The sequence below is a fragment of the Corticium candelabrum genome, chromosome 2, assembly GCF_963422355.1.
Source record: "Corticium candelabrum chromosome 2, ooCorCand1.1, whole genome shotgun sequence".
Lineage (NCBI taxonomy): Eukaryota > Metazoa > Porifera > Homoscleromorpha > Homosclerophorida > Plakinidae > Corticium > Corticium candelabrum.
In genome coordinates this window covers 8,899,848-8,923,303 of record NC_085086.1, presented here as the reverse complement: position 1 = coordinate 8,923,303, position 23,456 = coordinate 8,899,848, and the positions used below count along the sequence as shown (strand labels likewise).

At 43.2% G+C, this 23,456-nt stretch overlaps 2 protein-coding genes across 2 annotated transcripts; both read right to left on the bottom strand.

Annotated features, from left to right (window-relative positions):
- Nucleotides 1-4,280: 4,280 nt before the first annotated feature.
- LOC134176481 (collagen alpha-1(III) chain-like) lies at nt 4,281-16,765 on the bottom strand. The gene is made up of 7 exons (XM_062643150.1): nt 16,599-16,765; nt 15,665-15,814; nt 11,836-12,504; nt 11,400-11,766; nt 6,929-7,023; nt 4,896-5,432; nt 4,281-4,822 (listed from the first exon to the last, which is right to left on the bottom strand). The coding sequence occupies exons 2-7, from the start codon at nt 15,761-15,763 to the stop codon at nt 4,460-4,462; spliced, it is 2,130 nt and encodes a 709-aa protein (XP_062499134.1). The 5' UTR covers nt 15,764-15,814; nt 16,599-16,765; the 3' UTR covers nt 4,281-4,459.
- Nucleotides 16,766-17,975: 1,210 nt separating this feature from the next.
- Nucleotides 17,976-21,477, bottom strand: LOC134197847 (uncharacterized). The gene is made up of 7 exons (XM_062667201.1): nt 21,371-21,477; nt 21,237-21,296; nt 20,991-21,167; nt 19,293-19,715; nt 18,584-18,736; nt 18,387-18,434; nt 17,976-18,320 (listed from the first exon to the last, which is right to left on the bottom strand). The coding sequence occupies exons 1-7, from the start codon at nt 21,423-21,425 to the stop codon at nt 18,166-18,168; spliced, it is 1,071 nt and encodes a 356-aa protein (XP_062523185.1). The 5' UTR covers nt 21,426-21,477; the 3' UTR covers nt 17,976-18,165.
- Between the last annotated feature and the right edge of the window lie 1,979 nt (nt 21,478-23,456).

Genomic DNA, 23,456 nt, shown 5'->3' with positions numbered 1-23,456 from the left:
ATCCATATCCAATACGATCCAACATATCCATATCCAATACGATCCAACATATCCATATCCCATGCGATTACTACGACTGTACCGGTGGTGGCACTTCGAAGATCATTAGTCGAGACGTAGAACCCAAACCAACATAATCTTTTGAATCGCCCAAATTGTTGCGGTTAGGGCATTTTTCAACGTTGAGCGCAATCTTAACTTCACCCGACGGCATGCCGCCACAAAACCCGCTGATTTGGTGCGGATAATGAGAGTTGCTATGGTGACTTTCAAGCACGACACCGTCGATGTGTGTCTTGCATTCTTGACCGTTAAACGTAAAGTACCAACGAGAACAGATAGCCTTATGTTGGGCGCGCTTTTGCCTTGATCGGATTGTTCCGGAAAATTCGATTTGAATGTACGTTTCGCAATACTTTTTTGGGAATGAACAACTCTAAACAAACATCAGTTTGAAATTTAAAGTTGGTTTTATTAGTTATTAATATTGGTACGATTGTCTCGTTTATTTTCGTTTCGGCACCCTTCATGAAATTACATTGTTTCCATCTTAGCAAGTTTCTGTATCCTTGGGGTAGTGTGTTGCCTTCAGTTACTTCAAATACGAGTCCTGGTGGGCCTCGCTCCCCTTTTGAACCTGGCAGACCATCTCTTCCATTATTTCCGTCCCTTCCATCTCTTCCGTCTTTTCCATCCTTTCCATCTCTTCCATTTTCTCCAACTCCCGGAGGTCCAACTGGCCCTTGAGGTCCAACCGCCCCTGATGTTCCATCGGCTCCTCTGTGTCCGGTTCCTGGTGTTCCATGGGCTCCTGGAGGTCCAGCGGGCCCTTGAGGTCCAACGGCCCCTGGTATTCCATTTGTTCCTGGAGGTCCAACGGATCCTGGACAGTTGTAAGGACACCGTTGCCATATTGGCTGGTAAAAGACATACTTCTGTGTTAGAATACTGGCTCTAATTGTATTACCTAGCGGATATCACATTAGTTTGTTGTTACGGTACAAAAGAAACGATCCTACGTAATGTTAGTTAAATCAGTGTGTGTGTGTGCGTGAGTGCGTGCGTGTGTGTCTGTGTGTGTGTGTGTGCGTGTGTGTGTTTACTATCAATATTAGATTTCAGGGCCGGATCCAGGAATTTTTGAAAGAGGGATTCACCTGGTAGCAATTATTTATAGCATTACTAATTTTCTCTTCAAATGAAATTATATGAAATTATTGAACCACGCCCATTGGAAGAGAGGGGGTTTCAACCCCTGACGCCCGTCTGGATCCAGCCCTGGATTTGCAAAATTGGGCTTGGACAGTTAGCTGGTAAAATTCTCAATAAAGTATAACTAATTCGAGTTTATATGACTGTCGTTTCGTTACTATTTGTGGGAATAGACTGAAAAGTGAAAGTCAGACTGCAGAAGTCATGCTTTACAACATAATGGGATTGCTGTATTAGGCGGGCTGGTACCGTTTCATGCATCTATAACTGAAAATTACTTTGTATTAATTAACTAAAATTTTGGTGTTTCAATTTTATGTTAAAATCAGTTTGCGACATTGTCTGTCTGTGTGTGTGTGTTTGTGTGTGCGTGCGTGTGTGTGTGTGTGTGTGTGTGTGTGTGTGTGTGTGTGTGTGTGTGCTTGTGCGTGTGCGTAGCTAGGTGATTGTGTGGCTAACTGAGTGGGTGGTTGGATGGGGACTGGCTTGCGATATATTCCTTATAAACTGTACATTACAGCATAAGCGTTAAAACGATAAACAATCTAAATTGGTAAATAGTACTTTGAATGTCAAGGTGATCGACTGGCTGACTGGATGCGTGAGTGGATGTGTAGCCCTACTCCTGTAGTTGAGTGTCTGCCTTGACGTGTAGTGGCTTGGTAGGTAGCTTACTTGATAGTTGTCTGGCTGGATGGATAGGTGGATGACTGACATAGTGAGTGTATGACTGAGCAGGTGACAGTTGGCTAGGTTGGTACCAGCTGTCTGGATGGCAACCAACTTTCTGTGTAGCAGGTGTACAGTTACATGAGTAGGATGCTGGACGAGTGGAGTGTTTAGTGTCTAGGTGCATTGGTGGGACAAGTGGTTGGGTGGGCGATTCGCTGTGTTACAGTGGTACTACAGAGGTGTGCATGAATCTCCCCTAGATTTATATTTTAATTCTATTATTTTAAATTAAAATTAATTAAAATCGTTAAATTAGTGACAAACCTTAATCTTCATTAACTGCAGTTTGTATTACGGATTACAATAAATACTGCATTCTGTATCGTTTCCTACTATGATTTACATTATGTACCTAAATACTTTGTTGATTTTAAGACGTGATTGTTTACATATTCTGTTAGTATGGTTAGAGCTTAGTAATACGTCAAATGTTAAGAATTTATGTTAAAAATAGAAACGAGTTACCGGTTCTTCTCCATTACATAGTCTTGGTGTTGTTTTACTTGGTGACGGTGTTGTTCGAGCGAAGGTTGACGCTAGGCAAAGTAACACCAGAGCGATGACGTAGAGAGCAGATTGCATCCTTACAACAAATCAACTGTGAAGGTGTAGGATGATGCTCTTGTATCAGTGAACGGACTGCTAGGATGATGTCGACGCACACGGTAGTGAGTGAAGAGCTGATCTACTCTTGTAGCACGTGTACGGACTGAGACACTGTCAAAGCACACGGTTCCGAATACAACAGTCGGTCCAAATCACTCTAGATGTCAAACTGGTAACTCGCGACAACAACAAATACAACTGCCACAGCTCCAGTAACGACTCTGTTTGAGTGCTCTACGTGTGTACGTTCTTTACCAAGCGTCTAGGCGCCTTACCGAGTCAGAATCATGTGAGGTGTACTACGTCATACGGGTTGTCATCTGAAATGTTGAAGTCATGTGAGTTGGATTCATCTTCCGGTTGAGTTCCAGTTGTCCTTTTAAGTCATTTCCGGTTGATTGCTAATTAGCCAAATCTCGAATATCCGGGCTAAGGGTATAGTAGTTTTCTGACGTGCGACCGACTGTATGGCCTTATTTATACTCGGTTATTGCATATGCAAATGAAGCTATTCTGACCAATAGACGAGAAGTGGTGTCATTACCGACCGATAGACGAACGTGATGTCATCGTAAGGCTTTGTTTGGTAGCTGCTAACAATCGGACGTTCATCCTGTACATGGTGTTTAGTCCTTTGCTTTAGACAGGGTTTAGCACATAGACACAACGCTTAGCCTACATTTGCACGTGCATGTTTTCCCACCAGCAACCAAGCGTCTAGCTCAGCGGTACGTGTAGCTGTACCTGACTTGTAACATTTTGCTTGTTGCACAGTGTTTCTTCATAGCGAGTGGTCCTGCAGTCTAACAGCTTGAATTTTTGGTGTGCGTGGCTGAGCGGCCGCGGTGTTGTTTTACTGTCGTCTTCAACAGAAATTTGGCGCTTCACGGGAATTTGCGAAGGGGGAACGTGCATTGTCTATTACAGCACGTCTGTTGTCGGACGAAGCGACTGACCTGTAAGTACGCAAGTCTCGATTGTATCTTTGCTTAGTTAGACGAATGCATTGGAAACTTTAGCTGAGATGAGTGTATTGGGCTAAAACTTCAGTATGCAAAACATTATCACGTGACGAGATATGTGATTACATAGCAGTAGACGTCGGGTATATTATTACACAGTTTATGTGTATCAGGGCCGGATCCAGAAATTTTTGAAAGAGGGATTGACCTGGTAGCAGTTATTAATAGCATTACTATTTTTCTCTTTTCTAACGAAATGATATGAAATTTTTGAACCACACCTATTGGAAAAGAGGGGTTAAACCCCCTGAACCCCCCTCTGGATCCGGCCCTGTGTATGCATGTGTGCCTAGCATATCTAGGGTCCATGACAATTAGTTTGAAACGTTATTCTAGCATGTCCTTGTGCAATTCTTTTCAAAACATGATTCCTAATCATACAAGCTGTTAATCACACAGTGAAACTTAAAGCTCTAGACAACTGATGCAGCTATACTTTGCGAATTTGGAATTCACCCTTTGCTTGTTATTAACCTGTTTATTGTCATTGCCAGGCGAGGCGTCATAAGTAAAGCCTTCAAAAACAATTTCTGGTACAGACGACGCCTTATGTTCTATACGATATTAAATTTATGGTAAGGGAGAATTCCCAACTACTGTGGGAATGTGCTATGCAAGTGCGTCTATTGACGAATGTATAGGAATTCTGAAATCCTTCGCAACCAGAAGTGCAACAGAGTAAAATATTGCATTCAGTGCGCATTCACATTTCTAAATAATCCACACATCTATTCACCGAGTCAAACAAACTGAGTGCATGTAACCAGTAAAGTTTCAACAGCAGCAGCAAAGCAAGATGCGTTATAGTAGATAAATTAGCAGCACTACGCTTACATCAGAGCAGACACCAATAAATTCAACGTTCAACACCAACATATCCAATGCGATTAACACGATGGTGGTGGCACTTCGCTGATCATTAATCGACAAGTAGAACTCAAGCCAGCGTAATCATTAGAACGGCCCAAACCGTTGCGGTCGGGACATTGTTGGACTTTCAATGCAACGTTAACTTCGCCCGATCGTATGTCGCCACAAAAACCGCTGATTTGGTGAGGATAATGAGAGTTGCTATGGTGACTTTCAAACACGACTCCATCGATTTTCTTCTTGCATTCTCTGTCGTTAAACGTGAAATACCAACGAGAACAGATAGCGCTATGTTGGGCTTTCATCTGCGATGATCGGAATGTCCCGGAAAATTCTATTCGAAGGTACGAGTCGTCATACCTTTTCTGGAATGAGCATGTCTAAACAAACAATCAGTTTAAAATTTGAAATTGGCTTATACTTATTGTCGCAATATTGGTGGAATTGTCATACATAAATTGTTCCTTCTCTGTCTCGTCCGGAACCGCTTGGAAAATCACATTGCTTCCATCTTAGCAAATTTCGATATCCAGCAGGTAGTGTGTTACCCTCAGTGTCTTCAAATACGAGTCCTGGTTGGCCTGGCTCCCCTCTGGTTCCATCTCTTCCATCTATTCCATCCTTTCCATCCTTTCCATCCTTTCCAATTCCAGGACTTCCAGGGGGCCCTGGAGGGCCAACGATTCCTTGAGATCCAACAACCCCTGGTGTTCCATTGGTTCCTGGAGGTCCAGCGGTCCCTTGAGGTCCTAAAGGCCCTGGTGGTCCATTGACTCCTTGCTTTCCATCCTCTCCTTTCTTTCCATCGGTTCCTGGTGTTCCATTGATTCCTGGAATTGCTGGGATTCCTGGAGGTCCAGTGGATCCCGGAGGTCCAGTGGATCCTGGAGGTCCAGTGGATCCTGGAGGTCCAGTGGATCCTGGAGGTCCGGTGGATCCTGGAGGTCCTGTGGATCCTGGACAGTTGCAAGGACACTGTGGCAGTATTGGCTGGAAAAAAGACATTTTACTGTTAGAGTACTGACTCTAATAATTGTATTAACTTGCTGTTATCATGTTAGTTTATTGTTACAAAACTCGATATTGTAGTCGCTGACAAAAAGACACGTAATTTTAAATATTAGTTACAATTAAATACTCTAGCTAATTTTATTTACATTGCAAATTAAATTGTTATTGTTATCCGTTTTATTATTTCTATGTGGTAAGAGTTGGGTTAGGGTTAAAGTTAGGGTTAGGGTTAGGGTTAGGGTTAGGATTAGGTTATGGCTAGAAACCAAACTCCCAATAATTGCCTCTCTCGACCCAGGAGTACAAATACTGTAAGTACCTGATCATTGACTTGGGGTTGCAAAGGCTCCCAAATCCGTCAGTCACTGGGTCCTTGTTGGATTTTGAGTGCTCACACCACAGTTGACGTCGCAGTTGATATTCATGCGGATACCTTTCCAGCGCCGGATCCATATGGGGGGGTTTAGGGGGTTGAAACCCCCTCTTTTCCAATAGGCGTGGCTCAATAATTTTATATAATTTTATTAGAAAAGAGAAATTTAGTAATTTTATAAGTAACTGCTACCAGGTGAACCCCCTCTTTCAAAATTCCTGGATCCGGCCCTGCTTTCCATGTTTCAGAGAATTGGTTCTCACATCCCATGGCTTTTGCTAGTCCTGCCTATTCAGGCCCTCCCCTTGTAGACTCTTGCGTAGTTTACACAAATCCAGTCACCCAGCTTGGGGCGTGACTGTATGACTGCAGTTTCTTATCCATTTGCCATTTATGTGTCTTGTGTGTGTGAGTTTGTGTTTGTGTGTGTGAGTTTGTGTTTGTGTGTGTGTGTGGGTGTGTGTGTGTGTGTGTGTGTGTGTGTGTGTGTGTGTGTGTGTGTGTGTGTGTGTGTGTGTGCGTGTGTGTGTAAGTGGCTAACTGGCTGGCTGACTGGGTGCGTGGGTGGATGCCTGGCACTATGGTTGGCTGGCCATTGACGTGTGGTAAATGGTAAATTGTGTGCTGGATGTGTGGCTGGCTAGATAAATAGATAAACGGCTAGCCATTGGTGGTTGGATGGACGGCTGCTCATGTGTAGTCTAATAGACAGGTAGATTTTTGAACGTGTAGTTGCGTCAGTGGAATGAGTATTTTGAAATAAGGATATGAATTCAAGGGAGCACACCTCCATGCCACATAACCCAAATCATCCACTAAAAACTTCTTAAAATAATTAAAATTTATATTATTGATAAACATTGATTTACACTACAATATAATTGCAGCATAGTCTACGGATTGTAAAGAAGACAACGGGGTTACACACGTTTTGCTGAGTTCTGTATAGTTTTTCTATTATGATTTCTTACATTATCAACCTAAATTAGTTGTTGATTTTTCAAAGGTGTCTGTTTAAGTAGTGTTATTAATATAGTTAGCACTTAATAGTACAGTACTTTTAGAATTTAATATCTACTTGTTAGAAATAGAAATGAGTTACCGGTCCGTTTTCCATAGTTGTGGGTAGTTCCCTTGTTGGAGGTGCTCTTCGTGCTACCTGAGCGTAGGTCGACGTCAGACACAGCAGCACTTGAGCTGTGACGTAGAAAGCAGATGGCATCGTGACAATGAGTCAACTGTTGAAGGTGTAGATGATAGAGTCTTTGCGATATCTACGCAGAAACAAAGATACTAACCTATTCTATTGCAACAACTCGGCTACCTTGATGAGTTCTTAACTCAACGGGCATGCAAAGGCAAGCTAACAGTGGACACGTCTCACTGTAGGGCTTGATAATTACATTGTGTATGTGTATGCATGTATGCATGCATGCCCATGTCTAAAACACGTGGCAGTGACCGCAGAATAAATGTGGTGGTGGTACCTCCATCTGTGCTATTTTAGCTAACACATCTAGCTTCGATCACGCATCAAACAGAGTTTCCTGCATCGTTTGAGAATATGGCCATTATAGCGCAATAGGCTACGGAATAGACACTCTGCTCTGCCTTCTCACAAACTAAATTGTTTACGTTAAACTCTTTGACAGTCTACTAAGAAAAACAGACGAGCAGTGTTCACAACAATCACTTTGAAACGTTCTATGCTCGTGCAACTCTCTATAGAAACATGATTATCGTACAGATGACACCGTGAGCAGCTGTATCCTATTCCATGCTAACTCTCTAACACTCTTGTTAATTAGGGGCTTACCGCTTAGTTGTTATCAGGTTTCTAGGTCCAAACTGCTGTTCGTCTCGCTCTCAAATGGTACGATACTTTGCACTTGTACTGCACCTGAAATAGAGCAGCACAGTAGGACGATAGAAATTAATACACTCAGGGAGGGTGATTCAGCAGTAATGCCACGCCGTGATCACGACCCGCGTGTAAGATATTTGATAGCGACATCACACGCCAACAAACCACACAAGCTCTACGGCTAGGGTTAACGACCTTGGTTAGTTAACATAATTGTCAATAAGCTAGTATACCGTTTTGCGGACCTACAGCGGTGTCACGTTCCCAGCTGCGCTAGGCAAACTATCACAAACTTTGCCCACCGTGGGAATAGTCGTTTGGGGTTGTAAACTAACTCTTCCGGTACGGCAACGTCAACTTTCGCTTACGTACGTGTACCAGTGTTAGCTACAACCAGCGTAGTACTCTGGCCCTCAAGCTTCTGGCTGCACCGCCGAGATTTTCTTTCCATTTAATGCAATTTATGCATAGACACATGTAGACTAACTAAGCACAAGTTGGTTTCCTGTAGACTCTGTGATTCTAGCTGGTGGCATTGTCATGAAAGGGCGAAGCTAGTTCGCGTGCACAACAGGAAATCGCTAATTGTAAACAATCCCCTAATCCAGTTTGAATTGTTGTTTGCTTATCTGACTACACCTTGACAACATCTTTTTAATGATATGCGTAATTACTCTCGGGGACCTCCCGCTGCCTACAAAATATGTAGATTGCTTTCCCACAGTGTGGAAAATTCGTGGACGGACTTCAGCAAGCATGGTTGGAACAGGGTTAACAACATTGGCATAATGCAATTATTATATTATACATTTGTAGTTACGCATCTACTGAAGATCAGCACTCTCACCTTTGATCACGCATTTTGTTCTCAACGATGGATTCACTGAGATGCAGTAATGAGGGTTCAACGTTCCAGAAATGAACTGGCCTGGTTGCGGCCACCCTAAATTAAGTTCAGTCGTATAACCTGCCGCAACGATCCACGAACCAGAGCTGATGCATTTTTCATAACTACTAAGTGTAGAGATGTAATCAATTTGGGCTGGTTTCACGCATGCCAATAGGAAGTGTTTTTCTATTAGGAGCCATGTGAGAATGCAGGTTAGCTAACCCCAATTCATTTAGTATTGTGTTAAAGTTCAGACATCGGCCCTAAGTTAGTGTGAGAACGGCCTTAGATTTACAAAGAGAATGGGAGGGCAGCAGAGTGGGAGGTCATATATGCATAAACATGGAAATCTCCTGTGAATGGCGCATGATGTTTCCCTACTGCTACTTTCGTGTTTGCCTTCCTCTCGAAAGTGTACAGCTGAATTTCTCTACAGTACGTTTAGAGAATGTCAAGCCCGTGAAAAATTTCTAAAGCTGGGGAAGTGGAGCACTTACGTAGTTGATGAGCATACATCATTCGCGAGCACGTGAGACGTTATTATGTGAGACCACATCTCTAAACAGAACGATGCCATCGATCGTGGAAACATTTTTGGTAGGTCATGGTTTTTGCAAGTGGCACGCCGTTGCAGAAAAGAACAGAGAAAGTAAACAGATTTATTAACACGAGGCTTTTATCGCTGGTGCTAATTAGCGTGCTAGATGTCGACAATCTAGTTATCGCGTGCCCTTAAATGTGTCCAGTCCCTTCGCACGCTCTTGGAAAATAATTAGCAGCAGGTTTGCAGCAGCTGTTCCGTAACCTACAGGCTAGCAGCCGAGGGTTAAGCATTTATTGCTTCATTTTTCATCTTGTTTATTGTCAGTGCCAAAGGCATCTCAATTATAGTCTCCAAAAATAATGTCGGGTACATACAGACGGCTCCTTACAAGGGGGCATCTTAAATGGATGCTCTATGGTATTAAATTTTAGATGAGTAAGAATCCCCGTTTCGTATTGGGAATGTGCCATGCATATGCGCGCATTAAAGAAAGTAAGATCTCTGATTAGGCGATGGTTTGGGGCGGAGCTTCTAGAGCATGCGCAATCTCGAGGGTAACACGCACCTTTCGCCGATCTCGCTGCAAACAAAGTCCACGTTTTCGGGCCTGCTTCTGGACTTTGTATCATCTTGCCGTTGACTAGGCTTTGTAAGTAAGCTCACTACTTACCATTTCATGCATCTTGTGAGAGACTTTGCCTGCGTAGAGATGCGTAGGAAGCCATTTCTTGAGTACGGCTTCCTGAGGGTAAGAGACTGCTGTTCACGCTGAAGACGCCTGATTTACACTCTGAACAGATACATGGAGTAGAAGCACAGACTACTCATTGTTTAGTGATTAGTTTTAGGGAGTAAAATCATGCCACCTGGGAACCCATTTGGGGTAACCAGACATATAGGACGTTCCGCGTTGTTTCTGGGATGTCTAGCTTGCTTCTGTATATATGTGATTGGCCAAGTCGAAAATGTTACTGTGCTAACTTGCACTCGATAGGTACTAACCGAAATCAGAGTACCGTACACGTACTACAGTCTGTTTATTAGCACTAGCTGCCAGCCTAAAAGTCCCAGCAACAGTTATGTCTAAAGTAACACAACACACACGCACTAGCTAATCCATAGCTGTAATGTCTAAATCGGAAAGCAGAAAGAAGCTGTTCTACCTCATTCGCAGGTGCAGTTGGATCAAGACATGTTTAGAATATAGTCTAGTGATCTTAGAGAAGTAAAGATGTTGATTGTCGAAAATGTCACTGAAGCTGAAGCTGATGGTTTACGTCGGATAATTGAACAGCAAGCAAATGTAATAGTGGAACTTGAAACCAAGATTAGAGTTCTCGAGTAAGACCTTGCATCTGCAAAGTCTGAGTTGCAAGGAATCGCTGCTAAATGATAAAATCAAGTTTTACACAGGTTTTGTGTCAAGAAATGTGCTTGGTACAGTGTGGAGTTTGAGTTTGTTATTACTCTGTACAGCAATCAAGGAACCAGGCCAAGGTACATGAAGTGATGTAAGCTCATGAGCTCACCGCCTTCCATGAAGGGTTGAATAGGCTAGACGAATTTTTGCTAACACTAGTTCGACAAGATACACAGTTTCACAGTTCAGGAACGCTAGATGGGGAAAACAAGTAGCCACACAGTGCGTCACGTTCGGTTACCCCCAACGAGTTCCCCTACCGCAGAATCTTCACCTGATGGAACTTCCATCGCTAGGCAATGAGTAGTCTGTCTTTCCACTCCACGTGTATCTGTTCAGAGTGTGAATCAGGCGACTTCAGCTTGAACAGCAGTCTCTTACCCTCGAGAAGCCTAAGTCAAGAAATGGCTTCTTACGCGTCTTTACGGAGGCAAAGTCTCTCAAAAGATGCACAAAATGGTACATAGTGAACTTACCTACAAAGCCTAGTCAACGGCAAGATGATCTACGGTTCGGAAGAAAACCCGGAAACGTGGACTTTGTGTACAGCGAGATCGGTGAAAGGTACGTGTTACCCTCGAGATTGCGAATGCTCTAGAAGCTCCGCCCCAAAATATCGTGTATTGCTACTCGAAAAGTAGTACGACGTAGTAAATATTATTGCATTTAGTGCGCATTCACATTTCTGCAAGTATCTATGCACAGGTTCACTCACTGCGTCAAAACAATCTGAGCCTACTGTATCTAAGCAGCATAGGGTAATGGTCTAATAGATACAAAGATAGCAGCTATGCTTACATCAGAGCGGACAGCCGTAAATTCAACGTTCAAAGCCGACATAACCAATGCGATTAACACAAGGGCGGTGGCACTTCGCTAATCATTAATCGACAAGTAGAACTCAAGCCAGCGTAGTCAACAGATTTGGCCAAACCGTCGCGGTCGGGACATGGTTGGACCTTGAATGCGACCGTAACTTCGCCGGATCGTATGTTGCCACAAAAACCACTGATTTGGTGAGGATAATGAGAGTTGCTATTGCGACTTTGAAACACGACTCCGTCGATTTGCTTGCTGCATTCTTTTTCGTTAAACGTAAAATACCAACGAGAACAAAGAGGCTTATCACGATTATCCATATCTTGCTTTGGCATTGATCGAAATGTCCCGGAAAATTCGATTCGAAGGTACGAGTCGTCATACCTTTTCTGGAATAGACATGTCTAAACAAACAATCAGTTTAAAATTTGAAATTACTGAATTATTGTTAACTATTGATAAAATTGTCATACATAAACTGTTCCTGAATCTCCTCCTCTTCCTTCTGTAAAATCACATTGCCTCCATCGTAGCAAATTTCGATATCCTTGGGGTAGTATGTTGCCTTCAGTGTCTTCAAATACGAGCCCTGGTTGGCCTTGTTCCCCTTTTGGACCATCTCTTCCAGCTATTCCATCTTTTCCATCCTTTCCGTCCTTTCCATCCTTTCCATCTCTTCCAATTGCAGGACGTCCAGCGGTCCCTGGAGGGCCATCGATTCCTTGAGATCCAGCAATCCCTGGTGTTCCATTGGTTCCTGGAGGTCCAGCAGGCCCTGGCTGTCCGACAGCCCCTTTAGGCCCCTTACGCCCAGCGACACCTTGAGTTCCAGCGGGCCCTTGCGGTCCAGCGGGCCCTTCCGGTCCAGCATCTCCTTTAGATCCAGCTGGCCCTTGAGGTCCATCGGCCCCTTGATGTCCATCGGCTCCTGGTGTTGAGGCTCCTGGAGGTCCAACAGGCCCTGGAGGTCCAACGGCCCCTTTAGACCCATCGTGTCCTGGTGTTCCGTCAGCTCCTGATTTTCCATCGGTTCCTTTTGTTCCATCGGTTCCTGGCGTTCCATTGGTTCCTGGAACTCCAGGGATTCCTGCGGGTCCAGCCGGTACGTATACTGGACAGTTGCAAGGACAGCGTGGCTCTGTCTGGAAAAAAGACAGACTTTTGTGTTAGAATACTGACTGTAATCGTACCTTGGTGTTATCATATTAGTTTGTTACAAAACTCAAAATCATGAATGCTAAAGAAAAAGGTAAGTAACTATAAACCTTACTTACAAATATGTATACAGGTGTACTTGAATTTACTGATACAGTTTTCCTATTATGGCTAGAGGTAGGCGTGACAGTGTAGCTGGCTGAGTAGATAGTTGGCTGATGAGCTGGCTTGTAATTTGTTTCTCGTAAACAGTATAATCTTTGAAAACGTTTAATTAGGGAATATCACTTGAAATGGCTGGTAGGCTATTTGGCTGACTGAGTGACTGGAAGCGTATATGTGTTCAGTATTGTAGTTGACATGTGGTAGCTTAGTAAGTGGCGTGCCGGATGGGTGGTTGGCTAGACAGGTGGATGGCTAATTTTGTGTGGCTGGTCTGGTGGGTGGACAGGTTGGGTGGGTGTAGCTGGATGGGTGGGTTCAGCTTGGTGGGTGGGTGGAAGTAGTGCGGGTACATGTCTAGGATGATGCATGGTTAGTCTTGCGTAGACAGCCATTTCTCTATTTTACGTCCCGACGGCGGAGAAACTCTGGTACACTTTCTTTGATGTTGTCGTTTCGCCTTTTCACCAATAAACGGTGAAAAAGAGGGCTCGTTCTAATAGTCAAGTTACTTTGGTCAATAAGTGATGGGGACTGGTTACCCTATGGCTTTCCAGAGCTCGTCAGGGTCGAGGCTCTTCAGGCAGCCCAAGTAAACCTCGATTAGCTCCGACGAAGTGATCTTTCGGGAGCGGACCAAGGCGGAGAGGTGGTGGACGGGGAGGAAAGCAAGGTCCTCTTCATTCCCTTCCAAGACTCGACTTCGATCTTTTGGTGTGAGAAAGAGATTCCCTCGGTGTCTCGCCAGATCTTCTCCTTGACGGCACCGATTCCGCCTGGGTACGCCTGAAGCTGGAGGGCGGGGGTTCGGCGTTGCCCAGGGATACCGGCGGCGGGCTGTCTTGGAGCCGGAGCCAGGGTATTGCGGTCGCAACCTGCCCGGCGGCATTCGGCCAAGTTCTGCATAAAGCTAGGTTTACAATATGACGCTGGAAAGCTGGCGACGCTGGCGACGCTCGTAAGGACGCTAGTAACAACGATCAGGCAAGAGTCATATTGTAAACACTTCCCGTTGCGTCACCATCCTCGTCAGCCTCGTAAGCGTCGCCGACGCTAGAGTTAATTCAAGTTTAAGTCTAACGTTAAGGGCGGAGTGCTCTAGCATCTACTGGAAGCACGTGCCTTTTGTCGACAAATCAGCGATCAAATTCGGGAGTGAAATAACCGGAAGCAAACTATTGAAAAGAAGCCTACCTAAAGTGTGTACGTATAGGTGCCGCTACTTGTGGCCGATCAAGTCACGGTAGCTTATATGCGAGGCGCAAGGAAAACGCTTGGATAGGACATATCGAAAAAACGGGCTCCCAGCAGCAGTCTGCCATAAGGTGTGGAAGCGTCTCCGTCACAACTTGGTGCGGGAGGAAATGAAAACCAAGTCACCGACTTTTGTATTCATGGCATACGAGCTATGATGAGCATGCGCGTAGTGTGACGCTCATCAAATGATTAGTAATATAATTGGAACGTCCTGCATGACTTCGCCAATACTAGCACACAAGCTCCAAACAACCATATGTCGAGATTACACGAGCGATAACAGTGAACGCACGCTATACATTCCAAAGATGCTTCCATGGTCGTTTTTGTCGAATCATCGAGTCCGTCGGTCGGTATTTCCGTCAAGTCTATCGTTATTTCCGGTAAGGCGACTACCATAACCTTAACTACGCCTCGCCTAGGGTTTACAAGACATGACGAGGTTTGGAATTCACATTAGTAGTTCGCCAAAGTCATACACCTGACTACTATATATAGGAACACTTACTTTAATTAATTGACAGTTTATTAGTGAAGCGGCAACACGACAACTTCAGTACCAGACTCTCCCCCCCCCCCCCTTCCAGAAGTGGAAAGAACGAGAGATTGGCTAGGCGAAACTAAAAACATTAGACTGAGGGACCGGGGACGTGTGGCTGCATCAGTACAGGGCCATGCATCGGCTGAGGCTGTTCACTTTTTGGTTAACGTTGTGTGTCTTTCAGTTCTAAAGTTTGTAGCAAGTCGAGATGCTCTTTCGCACGCAATACACGTGAATTAACAAGAGATTGAGATGTGTTTTGGTAAAGACAGAAGTGATAGTGTAGTGTTGCTAGATCACATTGGTGTTATATAATGACTCATTGAGATGAGTCACCAAACCGGGGACCTTTTGATATCCATATATCCCGTATGTTGATGTACGTGTACAGTACCCAAGGGCCGGATCCAGAAGGGGGTTCAGGGGGTTGAAACCCCTCTTTTCCAATGGGCGTGGTTTAACAATTTTATATAATTTTATTAGAAAAGAGAAAATTAGTAATGCTATAAATATCTGCTACCAGGTGAACCCCCTCTTTCAAAAATTCCTGGATTCGGCCCTGAGTACCTATACATACGAAGACATGCCTAGACATGTCACGAGACTATTTCCGTGTCTAACTATAGATCTAACTGGATAAATAAAACTTTTAGTTACCATATAAACAGAAATCCATGTTGAAGCCAACTGCCACTGTCTATTGTGTGTTTTCAGCCTCTACATAGCTTGCTACATTGAATTCTTAATATGTTTACTTTTTTCTTAGATATGCAATATCTTTTGATAGGTTACATAAAGTAGTAAGTCCTTCTGTTTAATCCACTTACCTGTAGCGTGCGTTAAGTTACACCTTTTAACGCGCGTTAGACTGCTCCACTTTTAATTTAGGTGCGTGATTCGTTGCATTGTGTGGCATACAAGTGTGTAAATTTAATTCTATTTTTTATTTGCAAATGCTGTTGAAATTAATTAAAGTCGTTAATTAATTGCTAAACCTTGAATTACTGCAACATCTATATGGGCATTCTGTATTGTTTTAAATCCGTATTATGATTTCCAGTATACACCTAACCGGTTGATTTTTAAAACTGTTCACATAATATTTTAATTAACTAATTAACTTATACCGTTATCGCTTAATAGTACTTCAAATACTAATTGTTGAAATTGTAATGAGTTACCAGTACCTCTCCATTGGGAGGTGTGGGTTTCTCTGTTTGTACGTCAGCAAAAGTTGACGCTAGCCAAAGCAGCACCAGAGCTGTGACGTAGAGAGCAGATTGCATCGTTACTATGAGTCAACTGGTGAAGATGTAGGTGCTCTTTCACTTCGATATCTACGCAGAAACAAAGCTCCTGTGTAAATACTAGGCTATTCTATTGCTCATAGTAAAGTCAACAACTCGACTCCCGTGTCGAGTTCTCAAGTGACATACAAAGTCAAGCTAACACAATACTACATAGAGTGACAGTGTACGTGTGTGCATGCATGCCGAAATTCAATCATGCATGTGTTATTACGTCTGCACGTTACAGTGACTGCATCACGTTCGCCACGTGTGTCTCTAGCAGTACCGAAGGTCACCTTCATCTAGCCTGTTGATAGCTACCTTTGATCAATAGCGTGTTTCTCACGTAATTTCCCACCTACTTGCAACTAAGCTGTTCTCGGGCCTTTTTGTATAGCTACAAGTCAACCCAAACCTAGCTGGCAGAGCAAGTACACAGAGAAACTTGTATACGTACATAAGTACACACCTAGAATGCCGTACTGCATGCATGATCACTGCGAAGCTTGAGAATATGACCATTGTAAGCTGCGGAAATCCTTTATACACTCTGTCCTCTCAGCAACTAACTTTGTTGTAAAATTTTGGGAGTCTACTAAGAACAATTAACAGAGCGTAATGCTACAATAGCGTGCGTTTTAGTCTACGAACAAGGCTTGATTTGAACGACAAAGTGTTCACGACTGTCAACGTTCTGCTAGCCTGTCCTCTTGCAACCCATTTGACAACATGCATGATTAGCTAACATACAATCTGTTCGATTACACAGTGAAAAGCTCTATAAAACCCCATTCTACCTCGTTGACATGAATTTAGTCATTATGGGACTCACCGCGCTTGCTTGTTATCGACAGTTTACGGACAAAGTGTCGTACAGCTTGTTCTCAAAGGTTATGATACTTTGCATTTGCGCAGCAACTGAAATAGAGAGCACCACACGAAGACGATAGAATTACAGCGAAGGGTGATTCAGCAGTAATGCCACACCGTAGTCGAACCGGTGATAGTCGCTTTAATTATAAGCATTTCAGTTATCTGATAGCAACGACACACGCTAACAAACCACACACAAGCGTTAGAGTTAGAGTGGGAAGGAGGCCGTGTGTCAGCGTGAGAGAGCGACCGTACATGCGTCATGTTTTCTTCCTGCAACTGCAGTGTCTGCAGGCCTGTCGAAATTGAAGTCCGTTCATATAATACAGAGCCCATGGTAACATTTCTAGACCTTCGGAAGTAGATCAAGCAATCCTTTGAGGGCACGTGATTAGGTGAGGCCAGTTATCTAACCAGAACAACCCCAATGAGGCTTCCTGCAATTGGCACGCTTCTATGTATACTCCTTCTATATGATGCTGGCGACGAAGAATATGGACAGAAAATAATCTAGGCTTGTTGTGTGTTAACATTTTGTTGTTTCTTATTAGAAAATTTTTCGGTTCTCAAGAGTCCCTTACATAATTTGAAATACACTAGATTGCCATTAGCTAGCATAGTGTCAGTATATTACATGGAGTCAGGAGTGGGATTACAGTCAGGAGAATGGTGTATAAGATGTACCAAAACAAAAATTAAATTTCGAGATTCATTATATTCTCCTCAGCCCACACCTCAGATACCAGTGATCTCTAGGAAGGAACACCCTCACGGGTCTACACTTCCAGTAACTATACAGTCAGTGATAACCATGCGAACGACGGCTAGATGGACTTTACAAGACAACTAGATCTGGCCGGCCTATGCATACACTAAACCGATCGATTGGACGACTATGTAACCTAGATATATAGAAAGTGTCGAGCACTAGAGTAGAAACCATGGTAAACTGCCTATTTACGGCCTAGCTAGAGAGAAAGATGTAGTTTACCGAATGTGGGGATTACTATTTACGCGCGGGTTTGTAACCAGATTGCCTTTGGGCACACTATCAGTATATTACAACTGTAATGGAGATGCTATCCCTTATTCATTCTAACCAATTTTTTCTCAATTGTGTCCCGTATTACAAACAAAAAAGTAATTGCAAATTGAGCATGTATGCTAACTATGTCGTTACTCTTGCAGTTGCGTTGTCGTGCACTTTGACCCCCTGGATTTGACTACATGTCTAAATACGGTAGAACCTGAGCAATTATATACACAAAGAGATTAGAACACTGACAGATGATAAAGTGGGAATTTTAGCTGGAAGACAAACATGAGTGTCACGATGTGGTTGCTCAACAAATCATAATGAAAATCATCCCTAGACTGACAAGATCGTAACAAAAGATGCTATAGAGATGGACCTATAACCAGCAGAGTCTCTACAGCACTGATAGTTTTCCCCCATAGTATTTTTTCATCATTAAAAGAATTCCATAAATCAGTCCAAGTTGCATTTGTGTTAAGTCTGTCTGCATCTAGTTGATGCACGACTCAGAACATCTTCCAAATGAATCTTCACTCATACTGCAGCATTTCGGTATCTTCTTTGAGCCGACTGCCTTGCAGTAACTGCCACTAGGACACGTCACCTGTTTCTTGGGTTTACACACATTCTTTCCACGGAAGCAAGCTGGCAGACATTCACAAACAGCAATAAGTATTAGCACGTTATGTTTAGAGTGTTGCAACAATGCACCTGTGCAGTTGTCGAAGCTGGTAAAGCATCGACCATTACCAACCTTTGCTATAATAGAGACAAAGCGAATTAGTGAGCTGATGATGACATTAGACATTAGCAGAACTAAAAAATTGGATGAGAGACACATGCAGTTGCAGCATTGTAAGCTAGTTAAGAAACAAACATTCTTGCATGTATCATGATAGTATGTTTACCTTTCTTGCATCTTGGAGGTTTCCCCTCAAGCTGTCCGTTTACGCACTTGAGACTGTTCTTGCCCTTCAAACGAAAGCCACCCTCACATCTGTACGCAACCACATTGCAACTGAATTTCACACGTCCATTCTTTGGAGCAGGGGCTGAACAACCTGAAATATATAAAAAGATATATACAATGAGGTTTTACTGATTGCAATTAAATAAAAACACAATATGCAAATAACAAATGACAAGTTAACAAAATAATCTAACTGAAAACTATAATAAGTTTTACAATACTCAAGGCTTGATAATACGTACTTGGCTGTATAGTGTTGGGCTGTGAATTACACACAGTTACAGAATGTTTGTGACACATACTATGTAATACACAAATTATGTTCTAAATTATAAAATCTAAAATTTACAGTACTTAACAGTCTAATATAAATTTTAACTGTTAGTTGATCACAATTCTTGACCACAATTGCTGACCACTTCAGTGGCTTGTGACATTTGATATGATTATTGACTCCAGACATGGTATTTTGAGTATTTATATAGGGCTATCATTTAAATATTGAAACTGATATCAAATGCAAATTCACACACACACACACACACACACACACACACACACGCACACACACACACACACACACACACACACACACACACACACACACACAGCATTCACACAGTGAGCACACATGCAGACAATCTTACCACAGGATTGATTGACTGTTACGCTTTGATTGTTTGTTCCAACAACAGGAGCGTCGGTCACAACAGGAGCATTGATCTTCTTAGCAACAGGAGCATCGGTGTTATTAACAGAGTCAGCAGTAGTTGGTTTTGTTGTCTTAGTTGTAGTTGTAATTGTAGTGTTAGGTCTTACAGTAGTGTCTGGATCTTGCACTCTGGGATTTGAACCATCTCCTGGACATGAAGGTGATAGAGGAAAAGGCGGATTTTGAGGAGGAAGGAGACAGCGGTGTGTACAACGGTTTCTAGAAAATCCAGTAGATGGAATGCTGGTTCGAATGACTCTTTGAGTACAACAGCGAATCTGCCCAGAATCGACAATGGTGCAGTACTCCTTGGCAAGGCAAGGATTGTAACGGCACAGGTTTTCTCTTTTGATGGTAACTAAACAAATACAGGCATATATAGATAGTTAAAACACAACAAAACAATGTGATGAAATTGTTTGGTTTTCCCCTATACTAGGTAACTGCTCTACCTACAGAGACAGATGCGAGTAGGCTACACATTTAGTATAATAACCTTTCGAAAAATTACTCTAATAAATGTAAGTCTACTGTTACATTAAATGCATTCTTCTATATTTGGCTAACCACCTCACTGTTAGTTACATGTAGAAAACAATAGCCAGTCACTGTCTCCAGTCTGTGAAAATCTTATTCTAGGTTTTTCTTCACTTTTTCAGACAGACGAAAATACAGGCAGACAGACAGACAGACAGACAGATGGCTCATCCTTTTAGCCAAGACACTATATATATATATATATATATATATATATATATATAAAGCAGGCAACTGTAGAGGAAGGTTTTGCTGCAGTAGGAAGGGAGCAAAGGAAGATGATCAAATACGAAAACAACAACTTGCTAGCAATACATCAAGCCTCAATTTCTCTCCTCTGGTATTTGAACATTTTGGAACTTGTGGATCAGAAGCTACCAACTATTTAAACAAACTAGCCAGAAGATCAAGAGACATTAAAGGTTATACAAATGAAGCTGACTTTAGTGGTTTTTGGAGGAAAAATTCTCAATAATATTACAACGATGTAACACTAAAGTCATCCTCCACAAGCTGACACGTGTATTCCCTGGAGAAGTAGATGAGAACATACGCATTAGAGGCTATCAAAGTAGTTTGCATTAAAATAAAGCTGAACTTGATCAGTAGAATGCTTGTATTTAGTGTTAGAAATGTAACGTAGTGTCTGCGTTTCAATAAATGAAATTGACAGACAGACAGACAGACAAACAGACATACAGATTATATTTAGATACATAACTGCATACTTTACGTACTGACTCTAACTGATAGACAAGCAGACAGACAACATTTGACAAACAAATTGACAGACAGAGCGACAAGAACAGGAAGACATAACCTCCAGCCATCACTTCATTTCCTGTTAGTCACTTGTTTCTAGGTGGCTTAGTTATTTATCTTGAATCAATTGTCACATCCTTAATTGGATAGCTGTCAGGATCAAGCCTTCCCATGTTTCCATGTCATCTTGCATGTACTGTACCTACTTTAGCAAGCACGCACACACACACGCGCACGCACGCACGCACACACACACACACACACACACACACACACACACACACACACACACACACACACACAGTCAGACAGACATCCGGCTAGTGTTACCAACCAGGACACGAGTTCTGTACGAACGAGCATCCGCCAGCTTTGTCTTTCCCGACGTCCGAATCCGCTCTCCCACCAGTACTGCTCTCACACTGACTACTGTCAGTCTTACTACAACACAGAGTCGCACCCAGCTTCAACGTACACCTATACCCATCACGACATCGAACTCCGGAACACCCTAGATCATACCCGAATAATCCATATTAGAACTGGGAGAACGGAAAAACAGTGCTAGGACACCACTTACGAGCATTACGGAGCGCTCCCAGAACACTTCGCTTTGAATGCGAGGCAAAGATTGTGTCAACTAACAAAACAAAAGGTCAACTATCAAATGGCCGGCCTATGGTAGCTTGATCCAGGATATTCAATTCAACTCGCCGTTTAAGCACGCAACGAGAACGACAAGCAACGAGACGGCTCCTAGACTCGACATTCTCAGCACAGAAGTCGCGATGTGTATGGTTGGGATTGAAGGGTGGTGTGTGGATATAGGTGACCGGTGAGGAGGTGAGATCATCCACCGACTCTAGACGCAATCAACACCTGCAGTGCTGTTGGTACAGTACCCATGGGTACGACATCACACGCAAGAGAACAATACGGCACCAAGGTTTATCTAGTGGTAAAGCGTCATCAGTTACGCACGGGACCGGTACTTTGTGGCTGCGGCTGTCTTATGTGTAACGGCTGCACAGATTCTAGGTTGGGGTCGATGACGCGTAGTAATTAGAATCGAGCTGTTGTTAAGCAGTGACCGTGTTGCACAAACTGAGGACACGCTCATTCTATGTGGCTGATGCCTAGACAGTGACTCATACATATTCAGTGCAGCCTTGCATGACGTTGGATTAGCGTCTGCGCCTGGTGGCACCATACATTAGTCATTAGCGTAGGTGTGGCTTGCTGTATTGTAAGTCTGAAAATCAAAGCGGGTGGCTTCTCCTGGACCATGTGATGTCCATGCAGCGACGTCATTGTGAAGGCCATAGAAGCAGACAGTAGACAGATCTAGAGCGTTTGCTAGTTAAGCTTTTTTATGGTGGAGGAACTAACATGCAACTTCCGGATCCATATATAGACGTGCAAGATGATGCTAGTGGCACTCTGTTAGGCCTAGAAAAGTTTACGATAGACGATAATGCTGTAGTTGCTACAAACACACAGGAAAGTCGTTGTTTAGCTAATTAATTAACCAAAGTATACACGTGTTACAGTCTAGGCATCAGACCCGGAAGCACACTTTTTGCTTGATGGCCGCCACTTAGCGATGTAATACAAACGCTCTAAGTTGCCTACGCATGATGTTTCACCACTATACCGTGTGTTAAAATCATTTCAAAAATACTAGTTGTACGGTATCCGTAGGCGCCTCGCATTCGTGAGTAACACGTCCAACGAGTTTTCAGACTAGCTACTGAAACGCCGAGTCCTAGCTAGACAATACGTATTTGTTGAAACCCTAGCTGTCATGGAAGTAAACATGCAAACTTCCTAGTAGTTTAGATTACGTATATAGGCCTGGTATTGGTAGTCGTCGCGTAATCAAGACAATTGAAATGTACAGTCTAGGTATGCACCCAGTTCCGTTGTAACGACAGTGGTATGGTATTTACTGACATAGAAGTTGATATCAGCAAACATTGACTATCAACAGTGTTAGATGCAGCACAGTGTAGTAAAGGATTGATTGTAGTATGGGACGTGTAAATAGTTGACTGTAGGTGGCATTCAGCTAATAAAGGTGTTTCTTGGTTGCCAAGTAGAGCGCGGTCCCCATTCCTCAGACAGCATCATATTCCGGACGCAAGTTCTCAGTTATCCGTTTATCAACGCAGTCCCTACCACATCATAAATGTAGGTATTCAAGTTGTAATTGAGCACACCAAAAGAGAGCATTGTACCTCTTCTCTGCTTAGAGTGAGATTGAAAACTGTGCGGAGCCTTGCATACCCCGTTCATCAGACAAATGCATCGTTCACCGGACAGGAGCGTCTAAATTGCACACACGCATCCTTCAGCCTAGTTACTTATATATCGCTAATCAATAACTCTTTACCTACAAATCGTGTTGTTACCCTGCATGTCAGCCAAGATCTGTATGAGTTACAGTCGGTCAAACGCCCGTGGTAACGACCCCAATCGTCTGACACCCATTTTCTTGCCTTCCTACCTTCTCAGCAACAGCTCTAGGTTTCAAATAACTGCAGTTGATTAAATTCAGCTATCTGAGACGCCGCAGCACGCAGAACGCTTGCCTAGAGTGCTTGATGGCAATTCTGAGTCCTTTCTCATACAAACACGCCCCCACTAGGACGTGTAAAAGATGTCGCTTGAACGAACTAGCCGTTCAACAAAGAAGACGACAACCGAAATCGATAAGAGGGCACGATTGAAGTACTAAAACGCTCTTTTACCCTTTGCAAAGAAAGTCGATTGCCGCGGAGCGCGCGTTGACAAGGACTTG